The 15300-nt window shown below is 40.7% G+C and overlaps 2 protein-coding genes across 2 annotated transcripts; both read left to right on the forward strand.

Moving 5' to 3' along the window:
* Positions 1 to 4738: 4738 nt before the first annotated feature.
* On the forward strand, positions 4739 to 6413 carry LOC132205977 (interleukin-8-like). Its single transcript, XM_048539203.2, has 4 exons — positions 4739 to 4854; positions 5117 to 5246; positions 5458 to 5537; positions 6299 to 6413. The coding sequence occupies exons 1-4, from the start codon at positions 4794 to 4796 to the stop codon at positions 6316 to 6318; spliced, it is 291 nt and encodes a 96-aa protein (XP_048395160.1). The 5' UTR covers positions 4739 to 4793; the 3' UTR covers positions 6319 to 6413.
* A 582-nt stretch (positions 6414 to 6995) lies between these two features.
* Positions 6996 to 12754, forward strand: LOC125456248 (interleukin-8-like). The gene is made up of 5 exons (XM_059651279.1): positions 6996 to 7080; positions 10934 to 11155; positions 11441 to 11555; positions 11769 to 11848; positions 12478 to 12754. The coding sequence occupies exons 2-5, from the start codon at positions 11095 to 11097 to the stop codon at positions 12495 to 12497; spliced, it is 276 nt and encodes a 91-aa protein (XP_059507262.1). The 5' UTR covers positions 6996 to 7080; positions 10934 to 11094; the 3' UTR covers positions 12498 to 12754.
* Positions 12755 to 15300: the final 2546 nt, after the last annotated feature.

Raw genomic sequence — 15300 nt, forward strand, 5'->3', positions numbered from 1 at the left:
ATCAGAGAGGGGGATGGGGGGAGGGAACTGGAATAAATAGGGAGAGAGGGGGAGGCGGACCGAAGATGGAGAGCAAAGAAGATAGGTGGAGAGGGTGTAGGTGGGGAGGTAGGGAGGGGATAGGTCAGTCCAGGGAAGACGGACAGGTCAAGGAGGTGGGATGAGGTTAGTAGGTAGCTGGGGGTGCGGCTGGGGGTGGGAGGAAGGGATGGGTGAGAGGAAGAACCGGTTAGGGAGGCAGAGACAGGTTGGACTGGTTTTGGGATGCAGTGGGTGGGGGGGAAGAGCTGGGCTGGTTGTGTGGTGCAGTGGGGGGAGGGGATGAACTGGGCTGGTTTAGGGATGCAGTGGGGGAAGGGGAGATTTTGAAACTGGTGAAGTCCACATTGATACCATATGGCTGCAGGGTTCCCAGGCGGAATATGAGTTGCTGTTCCTGCAACCTTCGGGTGGCATCATTGTGGCAGTGCAGGAGGCCCATGATGGACATGTCATCAAGAGAATGGGAGGGGGAGTGGAAATGGTTTGCGACTGGGAGGGTGATGCCACCCGAAGGTTGCAGGAACAGCAACTCATATTCCGCCTGGGAACCCTGCAGCCATATGGTATCAATGTGGACTTCACCAGTTTCAAAATCTCCCCTTCCCCCACTGCATCCCTAAACCAGCCCAGTTCATCCCCTCCCCCCACTGCACCACACAACCAGCCCAGCTCTTCCCCCCCACCCACTGCATCCCAAAACCAGTCCAACCTGTCTCTGCCTCCCTAACCGGTTCTTCCTCTCACCCATCCCTTCCTCCCACCCCCAGCCGCACCCCCAGCTACCTACTAACCTCATCCCACCTCCTTGACCTGTCCGTCTTCCCTGGACTGACCTATCCCCTCCCTACCTCCCCACCTACACCCTCTCCACCTATCTTCTTTGCTCTCCATCTTCGGTCCGCCTCCCCCTCTCTCCCTATTTATTCCAGTTCCCTCCCCCCATCCCCCTCTCTGATGAAGGGTCTAGGCCCGAAACGTCAGCTTTTGTGCTCCTGAGATGCTGCTTGGCCTGCTGTGTTCATCCAGCCTCACATTTTATTATCTTGGAATCTCCAGCATCTGCAGTTCCCATTATCTCTGGTTATCACACTTGATAGCTTTCTTAATCTCACAACCAACCACACTGTCAAGACACACCAACAGGATTTGTTAGGAACTGAGCAACAGTAAAAGTTATTTCTATCCCTGCTGGACCACCCACAATGCTGTGATCTCATAGGACTGTATGCAGGGGCCCTTTCAACTTATTCACACACTATTGCATTGGGACAAAAGCAAATACTGAGGCAGCCACATTGAATATAAAATATTCCTAAAATTACGCACCAAGGAACTTTGTACTCAAGATATGCTGTAACTGGCGACTTACACTCATGTGAGTACATGTTTCATTAAACCTAATTCAGTTCAATTCAATTAGGTTCAAGTAAATGGATTTCCTGGAATTCACACGGGTTCACCAACACCAGCTGCTGTCTGAATGAAATCTGACTCTGCAATGCGACTGACCACAGTACAAACTCAGTGGGAGGAGGAGGAGACAGCACAGTTACAGCATCAACACTGTTGGGAGTTATGCTGGTTGACCGTGACAGTACCTTGTTTGTTTCAATTAGCCAAAAGGAAATGTTGTTTATTACAATGCACAACTGTTTGGAAACAAACAGACTACAAGTGCTACATATGGAGTGTGATCGCAACACTCACCACAAGAGTCACACTCTAGCACCTTCCAATCCCAGTGCTGACCAGTTCAAATGTTCAAAACACTGCTCTCCCAGGGCCTTGGGTTGTAGCATCGTGCTGTCACATAATCTATCAGTTTCTATCAGGTTCCTGATGCTCAATCCCATTGCATACTGACCCTCTAACACTCACCGCCTCCTGTGCAATGACACTCATATTAGCCATTGCTGAATGCTGCCAGACCCTGGGATTATTTCTGATTCTGGATTGCCTTCAATACTCTCCCCAGTCTACCATTGCCTGCACTTTGAGCTGCAATGTAACCCCATATGTGGTGCTTGTAAAACTGTGACACACCAGCAAACCACAAATTATCACTACTGTCACTGTTCATATCGTGGCAAGATTTCAAACTGCATCTGTTTGTCATTGAGTTCATGTGAATTCCAGGAAATCTGTTGCTTTGGATAGAGGTCTCTTTGCGTGACTGTGGAGTGCCTAGATCTGCCCCAATGTTCTCATTCATCCGCGTGGGGTCATCCCTGATCACCCTAATATTGTTACATTAGAATGCGGAATGTTTCATTTTTCCACAGTAGTGTTGCAGACTTTGAAGAAGTTTTGCAGATGAGAATCATCATTTTAACATCCACCACATTTACAACTGATGTTTGAACTTTGTAAATAAGCTAATGCTGCATGTCGCATTGCCAAATTTTAGAATGAAGCATTTCTTGTAGTTCATGATTTTCAGGTCAGAAGCATACTTCCTTCTTCATATAATCCCAAAGATCAGTGAGAAGGGTGGAAAATGAAATTGTTGTCTGGCTCAAATGCAAAATGCAGAACTAAAATTTTCCACCGTCAATTTGAAACTATTTACTTCGGGAATGAATATCTAAAATATAACGAATTTTGGTCTTGGATGAGAGCTGCAAATTTTTGAAACATTTTAACTTTGTGTTAATAACAATGAATAATTTAAATATCTGGCCTGGAACAAAAAAAATTGAAGATAATTCTTTTCCAAAGCTAAAATTACTGCGCCTTCAATCTAAAATTCGGTTAATATTGTCATCCCTAAACAAATCCAAAATTTACACTATTTCACCTCTTTCCAATCGTGATCATTCAGGCCTAAGAGTCACATCATAAAATAAACTCAATGAAAATCAGAAACATTGCCTGTAAATTTTAAGATGCAGCACCGTTGATTTGTCTCTGTTTGCTGGCATGATGATGAAGAGCTCCCCAGTGACTGAGGTATGAAATCTAGAACTAGATTAGTCCACAGATCATTTGATGTTCAGCTGTTTTGAAAAATCACTAAAAAGCATAAATTTAATGTGGTTTGATTTTAGCAATTTTTAATTGACTTTGAAGGCTATTGGAAAATAAATGAAAGATATTATGATCACTCAAACAGACCTGAAAAAGATTGATATGTTGCAACAAAAAAATTCAACTTGAGTGAAAATTTGAAAATTTGTCAGAAGTTAATTACTCAGCAGTAGATCTGGAGCCCGTGTCTCTTTTACAATTATACTAATCAGAGGACAAATTTAATGTAAGATAACAAAGTGTGAAGCTGGATGAACACAGCAGGCCAAGCAGCATCTCAGGAGCACAAAAGCTGACGTTTCGGGCCTAGACCCGTGACTACCCATGATACAACTCATTGAGATTTGGCTGACTTGTAATCTTAACTCTTTCTCAGTGCTAAACCCTTCCTGTTTTCGCTCTTTACAGCAGAGCCTCTGAACAGGGAGTTATTTTCGGCTGGACCACTAAATATTTCTACTCGAGATGCACAATTGTTTAGCTGAAGATTCAGAAATGGTGACAAGGCATTCTTCATGAAAACTTGTTTATTTTAGTCATGCAAAAATGCTTAAGGATAAAGGTACAAAAAACTCAAACAATTCATACAAACACAGTTCACATATACAACACAACTTTTTCATAAAATCTTGTGAGATGTGTAGTCAACACAATTCCATGCTGAAAATTTCTCAGTACAAAAAGAGATGAGTTTTATATAAAAATGTCAGTACTTCCTGTTAATATTATGTGAAAAGCAGCAATAAGCATTTCACTTACTTTTTACAGACTTCAGCTTTGGGTATATGCTGAAGTTTGATATTATCAACAAAGTCTCAAGGTTCATTTAAAATGGTAGTGATTGGTAAACTCTACAGTAAAATCATGGCTATTTTAATGTCAACCAATTGATCTTGAATTTTGACATAAAAGGTTTCATTTAAACTGGAACTAATGTATGTTTAGTCAACAATTCAAAGTCTTTTCCTACCGTTTGCCATTAATATGTCATATAGGAAAGTCTCATCAGCCATGATTGAATGGCGGAGCAGCCTTGATGGGCTGAATGGCCTAACTTCTGCTCCTATGTCTTATGGTCTAGGATAAACATACTTTCAACAGCAAAAGAAAAATTAGCTTAAATTTGGACTGTAACTAAGTTTGAGCCAGTGTCACATGACAATACTTCTATATTCCCACCCTAAACACTATGTCCACATTCTCCTGTATTGTTCCAATATAGCTCAGCCCTTCAGGGTCTAGGCCCGAAACATCAGCTTTTGTGCTCCTGAGATGCTGCTTGGCCTGCTGTGTTCATCCAGCTCCACACTTTGTTATCTTGGATTCTCCAGCATCTGCTATTCCCATTATTTCTGACAAGTTTGATGTGTTGACTCTCCGCAAATCTTGTTTTTTGCCAAAGGTAACAATTTTTAAAAACTACAATTTAATCTTTTAAATCTAAGTGAAACTAATTCAGTTTCCCTGACCTACCTGTTGCTTCTGTGAATTACAGAACAGAGCAAATATCATTAAAACTGCAAAATGAGAAAAAGTTGACTCAGGAGTTGGGAAATGCCGTTTTTACAGAATTTAGCCAGCTTTCATTGGTCGAGATTACGTAAAACAAAAGTGAAGGATCACCATAAATAGGAGCTTATTTGACTCGTCTTTAGCAGAACTGCATTCAGCTGAGAGAGAGGCACTGAAGTAGACAGAAGATCTATTTGGCAACAAAGTCAAAGATGAACAGAGCAACAGCTGTAATGACTGTCATCCTGCTCTTGTGTTCTATTGCTGCACAGGGTATGTTGACATTTCCATCTTGGGTTTTAATTGTTCTTGCAGTATAATATGGAAAGGAGTCTTTCTGCTGATTTATTGAGCAGCTATACATGTCTCTGCGTTCTGGCTGGTTGTTCATAAAGTAATTAAACAGTCACCTGTGGTACATGTTATTAATAAACTGATGCATGTTTTAACACTGAATTCAGCACTTAAAGGGCTGTCAATACTCTATCAAAAGCAATCAAAATTGAAATTAAAGTTCAATTTATTTCATTCACAGGTATTCCAATCCCAGGCATTCTAGGACGGTGTCGGTGTCCAAGGACCATCTCCAACTTTATTGATCCGAGGATCATCAAGAATTTACAATACATTCCCAAAGGATCACATTGTGAGACACAAGAGATAATGTGAGTAAATGGGTCAGAATATCAGCTTTGATCTTTCTCAATTTTCTATTTCTGTTGAGGTGCTGAAATTTCATTGCAAACATTTGGGATTAATCAATATTCTTTATGTAGCAGATTTGAAGCAATGTGTTTGTGTCACTCAATATAACCTGGCAAGGGAGACATCCAATTTCTGTGAATTGGATTTTAAAGGTTTTTCTTCTCTTTACAGCATCACCACAAAAAGTGGGAAGAGATTTTGTGTGAGCCCTGATGCCGAGTGGGTGAAGATTATCATTCGAGCTAGGAAAGGTTAGTGCTTGTAAACATACACATGGTATCTGTGAATAAATGTGTTTGAGTGAAGTGCTTTTCACATGTTTGCCCTCAACTCCTTAGCCAAGGCTTTAACTCCAGCCTGCTGCCCATTCGTGCAGGCTTTTGATGCATTCTGTTACTTTCTCCCCAAATCTAATATTTGTCTATGAGGCGTAATCATGAATGCTAACAAGTTATTCAACCACTGTGTTTTAAGGAGTGAGTCCTCCACAGTTCTCACCATCATGCATTTGTGGTAAATCGAATAGCATGCCCCTGATTAATAATCCAGTATAGGAATGCTGGGTGATTCCAAGCTTCAGCACCCACAGTTGTCATACTATCAACAGCCAGCTGATGTCAGCCAATTCAAGGTATCCCAGTGATCAAAGCAGGGACTTTAACTCCTTTTCACGCTTCCTTCCTTCATGGTCAGCTCCATGATGTTCTGCTCTTCATTGTAAACAGCCCTAGTGCATAATTCTTAAATCTTTTCTTAAATGTTCTATCTTAATGTATGAAGTGATATTTCCCAATATTAACATTTGGTCAAAAAAATCCTTGGATCCTGTATGTATTAATATCATACCGTAAAATTAATGAAATATTAACAAAATCACAGCACTTTGCAATGTTGTTGAGCAGTTCAGTTGATAATGCCCCATATTTATGTTTGGTGATGACAATGTTCTCACTATCAATGTAGATATCTACAGTTGTGGAAAAAAATAATATTTTATCTAATTTTATTTCAGGGTCCAGATCACATAACTAAGAAATGAAGCTGCAGTGGGATTTACTTGATTGCCCAATCGGGGTATTTGCCAAACAGTTAACGTTGAAATGAGGGAAGCTCCCTGTAGGACATTCACTTTGATATATCACCGTTTGATATGTTGCTGTGCAGTTCCCCATATTGATTCTCTGAAACTTATTTCAGTGTTTAACTCTCTTACACTGTGTTTGTTTACATACAGCCTGAGAAATCAAGCTGCTATTGTGAAATTTTGCACCAAGTTTTCTTTCACGGACTGTGATGTTTACCATTATACTGAATATGGTCTGGCAGTGTTACCAAATACCATGCAACTGCAAGCAATTTGTTAAGGTTTTCCATCAATATTGGAAAATAATTTCCAATCATCAAAAGGTGCAAGTAGATGAGGAAATATTAATAGACTTATGAACTTTGGGAAAGGATCAAAATAAAACAGATTTGTCATTTTGCAAACGCTATTGTTTAAATTAAGATAATTGATACCATTTTTTCAGTAATTTGAGCTATTGACTATTAAAAAATGATTTCACTCAATTTTGTACATCACTGCCAATGTCACAATTTATCCCCCATTCCTTTACTCACATTTGAATGTGCTGACAAGCTACTTTGTTGAACAGTTCCTGTGTAAATGAGGAAATGCAGAATTGCGAAAAAATTGGCACTGTCCAACGAGAAAGTGGAGGGACAGGCTTTGAGGCAACTGTTTACCGTGGTGTTGATTATGAAGGCTTTTATGTGACCTGTCATAAAACTGAGGTAATTTTTCTTGAGCCAATGCTGAGCTATATTGGAACAATACAGGAGAATGTGGGCATAGTGTTTAGGGTGGGAATATAGAAGTATTGTCATGTGACACTGGTTCAAACTTAGTTACAGTCCAAATTTAAGCTAATCTTTCTTTTGCTGTTGAAAGTATGTTTATCCTAGACCATAAGACATAGGAGCAGAAGTTAGGCCATTCAGCCCATCAAGGCTGCTCCGCCATTCAATCATGGCTGATGCGACTTTCCTATATGACATATTAATGGCAAACCGTAGGAAAAGACTTTGAATTGTTGACTAAACATACATTAGTTCCAGTTTAAATGAAACCTTTTATGTCAAAATTCAAGATCAATTGGTTGACATTAAAGTAGCCATGATTTTACTGTAGAGTTTACCAATCACTGCCATTTTAAATGAACCTTGAGACTTTGTTGATAATATCAAACTTCAGCATATACCCAAAGCTGAAGTCTGTAAAAAGTAAGTGAAATGCTTATTGCTGCTTTTCACATAATATTAACAGGAAGTAATGACATGTTTATATAAAACTCATCTCTTTTTGTACTGAGAAATTTTCAGCACGGAATTGTGTTGACTACACGTCTCACAAGATTTTATGAAAAAATTGTGTTGTATATGTGAACTGTGTTTGTATGAATTGTTTGAGTTTTTTGTACCTTTATCCTTAAGCATTTTTGCATGACTAAAATAAACAAGTTTTCATGAAGAATGCCTCGTCACTATTTCTGAATCTTCAGCTAAACAATTGTGCATCTCTTGAGTAGAAATATTTAGTGGCCTGGCCGAAAATAACCCCCTGTTCAGAGGCCCTGTTGGAAAAAGCAAAAACAGGAAGGGTTTAGCACTAAGAAACAGTTAAGATTACAAGTCAGCCAAATCTCAATGGGATGTATCATGGGTAGCCACGGACTTACTGCACCAGACAGGCAATGCTGTGAACTGAATAAGTAGAGTGTTAAAGTGTAAATTTATCAGAGTACATGGTGGGAAAATTGGGCACATGTTCCTTCCATTGTAACTGATCTCAATATGACTGTTCAGGAGTGCATCCTGCATTCAATGTGAATTTACAAGTAACAGCAAGTCTGCCTGAGCCAAACAATAGTCAGATCACTGCAGGAGTGAATGGGATGACCAGTGCAGACATAGTAAGCAGTTTAATCATCTTATCTGAGGATTGTATCTTGTGACAAGGACATGGAGAATTCTCCAGATTGTCTCTGGCCTCTCCATCCAGCACCCAAACCATCCTTAATCCCATGGAGACCATGAATTCTTGTCTTCCTTCTTAATCATGTTCTTAGTATCTCCTTGCTACTACTTCCTCCAACACAGACTTTCACCAGCGTCTGCAGTCACAATGTTTTGTCTGTTGGGGAAAGAAGTTCCATTTGTTGAGTGACCTTTGATATTCGATAGTGGGATATTAATGTTCTCCCCAATTAAATGTAGCAATAATCAATTAACTGAAGATGGTTAAAGTTAATATATCTTTCATAGAATCCATACAGTGTGGAAACAGGCCTTTCAGCCTGACAAGTCCACACCAACTCTTCAAAGAGCATCTCGTCCAGACCCATCCCTTATAACCCACCTTAACTACACATCCCTGAACACCACGGACAATTTAGCATGGCCAATCCACCTAACCTGCACGTCTTTGCACTGTGGGAGGAAACCAGAGCACCTGGAGGAAACCCATGCAGACATAGGCAGAATGCGCAAACTCCACACAGACAGTCACCCAAGGGTGGAATCAAAGCTAGGTTCTGGGTGCTGTGAGGTAGCAGCGCTAACCACTGTGCGACTGTGTCAACCCATCACAAAAATTGTCAAAGTACAGAAAGAAGCCATGTGGAACATCATGACTATGCCAGCTGTCCAAAGGAACATCTCACTTAGTGCCAGTATTCTGACCTCTCCCCTTATGTGTTATGGAAGGAAAACATTGCAGATCCTGGATATCTGAAGTAAAAACAGAAAGTGTTGAAGTAACTTCAAAGCGACTTCAGCTGCAAAATAGCACCAGTGGATAAATTAGTGCACCTCGCAGACTTTCTTTTTAATCTGCATCTTACTTTGCAATTCAGACTCCAGGACTCTATAAAGACATTTTTGTTCCAATGCATCATTATCTCCCCCTCCTTCTAGATTTTGTATCCTACTTCCTATTTATTGTCCGTTTTACATCTCAACAAGATGCTTCCAATTTCTGGAATTAATTTTCCCAACTTCCTTGTCACAACAGTGGCCCAATGACTTTCATTGAGCTGACTGCTCTTAGTAACTATACCCATCCCTGGACCAACCTTCATTGATATCCCAACTGAAGGGTGAACATGCCCCAGACTGATCTCCTGAACTGACTTACCATGACTCCCCAGACTGGTTACACTGGACCTGCGCAACTGACATGATCCACTCCTCAGACTATAGAGTTACACACTCTTTGACATTGATTATCCATTGGCCAACTGACAATGTGGAAGCCCCTGAACTGATATCCAAGCCAAGTATCTCAATAGAATGACATTGCAATGAGGCGATATTAGGTATTCATGGTATTTAAATGCATGGAAATAGGTCTCTCACCGCTCCCCCCATGAGATGTTTCACTCCCCATTTCAAACTAGGTCGATGAATGGGACTTTGTGTTCTGACATCTAGGATCACTTTACTGCTGTTTATGATTTGTAACGTGTTGAGGCCTGTAACTGTGGTTAGTCCTTTTCCTGGCAATTTGTACAATGGTTGTGCAATTTCCAGATTTGGACTTCATTCAAACAGAGGTGTGGTCTGCACAAATCACGTTAATTCCAGGAAATCATCTTATTTTCTACTCCCAATGTTTCTTTAAGTCAACGTTTGACTTTGCTCCAGTCTGCTTATTCCCTTCAATTTATTTGAAGCTGCAATGTCGGCAGTCTGTTTCAATGTTGCAAGAGTTCTATGGGACTGAGCCATGTCCCATTGCCTTCCGGCACATGCTGAAAGCTGGTGCCTCGAATGGAGTGCTACAGGCATCTGTACCACAAAACAAGCCACAGAATACATTCTGTGAGATGCCAATGCCAGCAATGGATTTGTGGGGCAAGGACGGAAATGGTTTGTGCCGGGAACCTCACATCCAGTGGTCTGACAGCGAGACACTAGAAGCTTTACTCGGAGGGCTGCTGCAGATGGATAGAGCTGGATTAAATTATCTTGGGGCACAAGATGTTCACACATACCAAAATGAAAATAAGGGAAATGATTCATTTAGAGGAGGAATTTCTAAAATGTACTCTCACTTTACTTGTGATGTGATTGCTGCAAATGTTTGAAGCATCCTAATTTTGCGTTAATAATGTAGTTCGAACAACAAACAATCAACATAATTTCTGACTGCAAATTATTTAAACATTTGCACTGGAACAAATATTCCATTTCAGATCATCGTCAAACTAAAATTTAGTTACACCTGGCATCTCTAAATTAGAATGACGTTTACACCATTTCACGACTTTCCAAAGCTAAATATTCAGAACTAAGAATCACATCATAAGGTGAAGCCAATGAAAGACGGAAATATTCCCTATAAATTTTAAAACGTAGTTCCATTGATTTGACATTGTCTCTGCCCATAGCTTTTTTTGCATTTTGGCAAAGGTGACAATTTCTGAAAACTGCAATTAACTTGTTTAAATCTAGATTGAATTAATTCACCTGACCTGCCCTACCTGTTACTGCTGTGAATTGTGCAACAGTGACGAATATCATGTAGGCTGCAAAATGAAAATAGTGTTGACTTATGAGTAATGAACCTCCCTTCTATGGCATTTAGACAGATTTCACTGGTCAAGATTACGCAACACAAAAATAAAAGATCTCTATCTACAGGAGATTATTAGACCTGTTTACAGCAGAACTTCATTCGACAGAGACAGTAATGCTGAAGCAGACAGAGGGTCTTCAGCAGAAGTCTATTCAGAATCAAAGTTAAAGATGAACAGAGCTACTATTGCAATGATTAACATCCTGCTCCTGTGTGCTATTGCTGTACAAGGTATGTCAACATGTCTATCTTGAGTTTTAGTTTTGCCTGCAATGTAATAATTTATAACATTATTATGTTTATAAGATAATCACTTGTCAAATATATCTTGGTGTACTGCTTGATTGTTCATTAAACTATTAAACAATCACCGTTGGTACATGTTTTTGTCATGTGATGCTTGTTTTAAAACTGAATTCAGTGCTTGAAGAAAATGTCAAGATTCTGTCAAGTACAATCAAAATCAATATTGAAGTTCAATTGATTTCATTCACAAGTACGCTCTCGCGATTCCAGGTACTGGAGGACGGTGTCTGTGCCCCAAGACCAGCACCAATTTTATCAATCCGAGGACTATCAAGACTTTGCGATATATTCCTAAAGGATCACATTGTCATAAATGGGAGATAATGTGAGTAATTAGGTCCGAATATCACCTTTCATTTTTCCTATTTTTTCCATTTCTATTGAGATGGTGTAATTTCTTTGTAAATAAGTTGGATCAATTGCAATTTCTTCATGTAGCAGATTTGAAGGATTGTGTTTTGATGACTGATTCTTACCTTCCATGGATAATATCCAATTTCTGTGAGTTGGATTTTGAAGTTTTATCTTTTCCTCACAGCGTCACCAAGAAAAATGGGCAGCACGTTTGTGTGAGCCCTGATGCCAAGTGGGTGAAGATAATCATTAAATCCAGGAAAGGTTAGTGCTTGTAAACTTGCATTTGTTATCTATGAATAAATCTGCTCGAGTGGAGTGCTTTTCTCATGTGTGTCCTCGGCTCTTTGGCCAAGGCTTTAACACCAGTCTGCTGCCACTCCTGCAGGCTCTTGATGCATTCTGTTACTTTGTCCCTAAATCTGGTATTTGCATGTGAGCTGTGAAAGTGGATGCTAACGAGCTCTTCATCCACAGTGGCAGAGGGATTGATTCCTACACCGTTCTCAGCCTCACCCATTTGTGGTAAATCGGGGAGGAGCTGGGGGTGTCACTTGTCAGTAACCTGGTGCAGGAATGCTGGGTGATTCCATGCTCCAGCACCCACGGTTGACATACCTTCAGCAGCCAGCTGATGTCGGCCAATTCAATGTATCCCAGTGATCAAAACGGGAACTTTCACTCCTTTTCATGCTTCCTTCCGTCACAGTCAGCTCTATGAAGTTCTGCTCTGCATTGTAAACAGCCCAAGTGCATAATTTGTAAACCTTTTATCATTGGTTCTATCTTAACATTTGAAGCGCTATTTGGCAGTGTTAACGTTTTGCCACATCTTCCTCGGGGCAAATACATGCAGTTGTGCAAAAAAAACGCTCTACTTAATTTTATTTCAGATTTCAGACCACATAACTAAGAAAAGAAGCAACAATGTGATTCACTTGATTGCACACCAGGGAAGTTGCTGTACCATGCCCCTGAAGGGCATTCTTCTGATATCACCATTCACTATGTTTGAGCAGTTCCCCTGCATTGATTCTCTGTGGCGTATTTCATTATTCAACCTTCTTATACTGTAACTATTTACACAGAGCCGAAGAAAACAGGCTGCTGTTGTGAAATTTTGTGCCATGGTGGAGGTTTTCTTTTCATTAAATACGAGATGTGCGATTATACTGAATATGGTCTGGCATTATTTCAAGATACAGTACAACTGAAAGCAATTGGTTAACATACTCCTTTCATATGGGAAAATAATTCCTGTGAGGGTGGAAAGGAAATATTGGCAGACTTGTGAACTTGGGGAGGAATAAGAGTAAAACAGATGTCATAGAGTCAGAGCCATAGAGCAACACAACATGGAAACCGGCCCTACAGCTCAAACTGGTCCATGTCGATTGTCGTGCCCACTCAGCTAGTTCCAATGACCCGCATTTGTTTCATTATCCCTGTAAACCATTCCCATCCATGTACCTATTCAAATGTTTTTTAAATGTTGCTATTGTACCTGCCTCAACCACTTCCTCTGGCAGCCCATTCCATATATGCACCACTCTCTGTGTGAAGAAGTTGCCCCTCAGGTCCTTCTTAAATCTTTGCCCTCTCACCTTAAACCTTTGCCCTCTAGTTTTCAATTCCCCATCTCTGGGAAACAGATTATATATACATCCTATCTATGCCCCTCGTGATTTTGTACACCTCAATAAATTTACCCCTCATTCTTCTATGTTCCAAGGAAGAAAAGTCCTATCCTGACCAATTTCTCCCTATGACTCAGGCCTGCCAATCCTGGCAACATCCTCATAAATCTTCTTTGCACACTTTCCAGTTTAACTATGTCTTTCCTATAACAGGGTGACCAAAACTGTACACAATACTCCAAGTGTGGCCTCACCAATTACTTCTACAACTGTAACATAGCATCCCAACTCATCTACTCAAAGCCTCGACCAGTGAAGGCCAGCATGCTAAATGTCATCTTCACCACCCTGTCTACCTGTGACACCACATTCAGCACACTAAGTACTTGTATTCCTTGGTCCCTCTGTTCAGTTCTGGGGCTTACCATTTACTGTATAAGTCCTATCTTGGTTTGACTTCCCAAAGTGCAACACCTCACACTTACCTGTATTGAATTGCATTTGCCATCCCTCAGCCTATTTCCCCAAGTGATCAAGATCTCTCTGTAATTTTTGATAACTTTCCTTGCTATCAATGTTACTTACTAATTTACTACCATCCGCAAACCTATTAATCATGCCTTGTACATTCACATCCAGTTCAATTATGTAAATAACAAATAATAACGACCTCAGCACCAACTTCCATGGCACACCACTAGCTACAGGGGTCCAGTCCAAGAAACAGCCTTCAACCATCACCATTTGCTTCCTACCTTTGAGCTAATTTTGAATCCAATTAGCTAGCTCTCCCTAGATCTATGTAACCTAGACTTCATTCCTAGCCTGCCGTGCAGGGCCTTGTCAAAGGCCTTACTCAGGTCCATAGTGACAACATCCACTGACCTACCCTCATCTATCCCTCGGTTACCTCTTCCAAAAACTCTAAAAGATTTGTCAGACATGACTTCCCATGCACAAATCCATGTTGACCATCCCTAATCAGATCTTCACTTTCCAAGTGTTGGTTTATCCTCTCCCTCAGTCTCCTCTCCAATAACTTGCCTACCACTGATGATAGATTCACTGGCCTGTAATTCCTTGCCTTGTCTTTGCTACCTTTCTTAAACAATGGAACAACATTAGCTACCTTCTGGTCATCTGAAACTTGACCAGTGGCTAAAGATGAAGCAAAAATCTCTGCAAGGGTCTCTGCAATTTCTTCCCTAGCCTCCCATGGCATCCGAGGATGGACTTGATCAGGCCCAGGAGATTTATCCGCCTTACTGTGAACTAAGGCAGCAAACACCTCCTCTCTGGTAATGTGTATGCAGTCCAAAACATTCCCACTTGCTTCCCTCATTTCCTTAGCATCCATGATTCTTTCCTCAATGAACACTGAGGAGAAATATTCATTAAAAATCCCCCCAATTTCCTTTTGCTCCACCCACAGATGGCCATGCCGATCTTGAAGGGGACCTATTCTCTTCCTAGCCACCCTTTTACTCTTAGTAAAGCTAGACAGTTATGGTCGCTGCACCCGGTGTGCTCCCCGACTGATACTTCAGTCAGTTTCCTGACCTCGATTCCCGAGAGGTGATCCAGTGTTGAACCCTCTTGAACAGGGCCCTTTACATATTGATTGGGGAAACTTTCTTGGACATATTTTCCAAATTCCATCCCTTCCAGGCCTTTTACACCCTGGGTGGCCCAGTCAATACAGGGGAAATTAAAATCTCTAACCTGTACTACTATGTAATTGCTACAGGTATCTGCAATCCCTCCACACATCTGCTCCTCTTGTACCTGCTGGCTACTTGGAGGTCTATAACAGTCCCAACAGAGTGACCAGCCTCCTCTTGTTTCTATGTTCTAAGATGTGTTGGTTTTGTTTGAATTAACATTATGTATGTCAATTTTTCATTAATTTGATTGATTATTAATAAATTATTTCATTAAATTTGTACACCGCTGCAAAGCCGCCACTTATCCCCCTCTCCTTTATGCACATGTGAATGTGCTGGCAAGCTACTTTGTTGAACTACTCCTGTCCTTATGGCACACAATGAAGGAGAGATGTGATGGCAAAAGGGATGATGG

Source organism: Stegostoma tigrinum, chromosome 1, assembly GCF_030684315.1.
Source record: "Stegostoma tigrinum isolate sSteTig4 chromosome 1, sSteTig4.hap1, whole genome shotgun sequence".
In the NCBI taxonomy this organism is placed as follows: Eukaryota; Metazoa; Chordata; class Chondrichthyes; order Orectolobiformes; family Stegostomatidae; genus Stegostoma; species Stegostoma tigrinum.

What these genes read in the sequence shown, in the direction of transcription:
- LOC132205977 (XM_048539203.2), top strand. Translation starts at nt 4,794, where the DNA reads ATGAACAGAGCAACAGCTGTAATGACTGTCATCCTGCTCTTGTGTTCT. An exon ending in TGTGAGACACAAGAGATAAT is followed by an intron (nt 5,247 to 5,457) that starts GTGAGTAAATGG and finishes TTCTCTTTACAG; the next exon opens with CATCACCACAAAAAGTGGGA. An exon ending in TATCATTCGAGCTAGGAAAG is followed by an intron (nt 5,538 to 6,298) that starts GTTAGTGCTTGT and finishes ATTTTATTTCAG; the next exon opens with GGTCCAGATCACATAACTAA.
- LOC125456248 (XM_059651279.1), top strand. Translation starts at nt 11,095, where the DNA reads ATGAACAGAGCTACTATTGCAATGATTAACATCCTGCTCCTGTGTGCT. An exon ending in GTGTGCTATTGCTGTACAAG is followed by an intron (nt 11,156 to 11,440) that starts GTATGTCAACAT and finishes TCGCGATTCCAG; the next exon opens with GTACTGGAGGACGGTGTCTG. An exon ending in AATCATTAAATCCAGGAAAG is followed by an intron (nt 11,849 to 12,477) that starts GTTAGTGCTTGT and finishes ATTTTATTTCAG; the next exon opens with ATTTCAGACCACATAACTAA.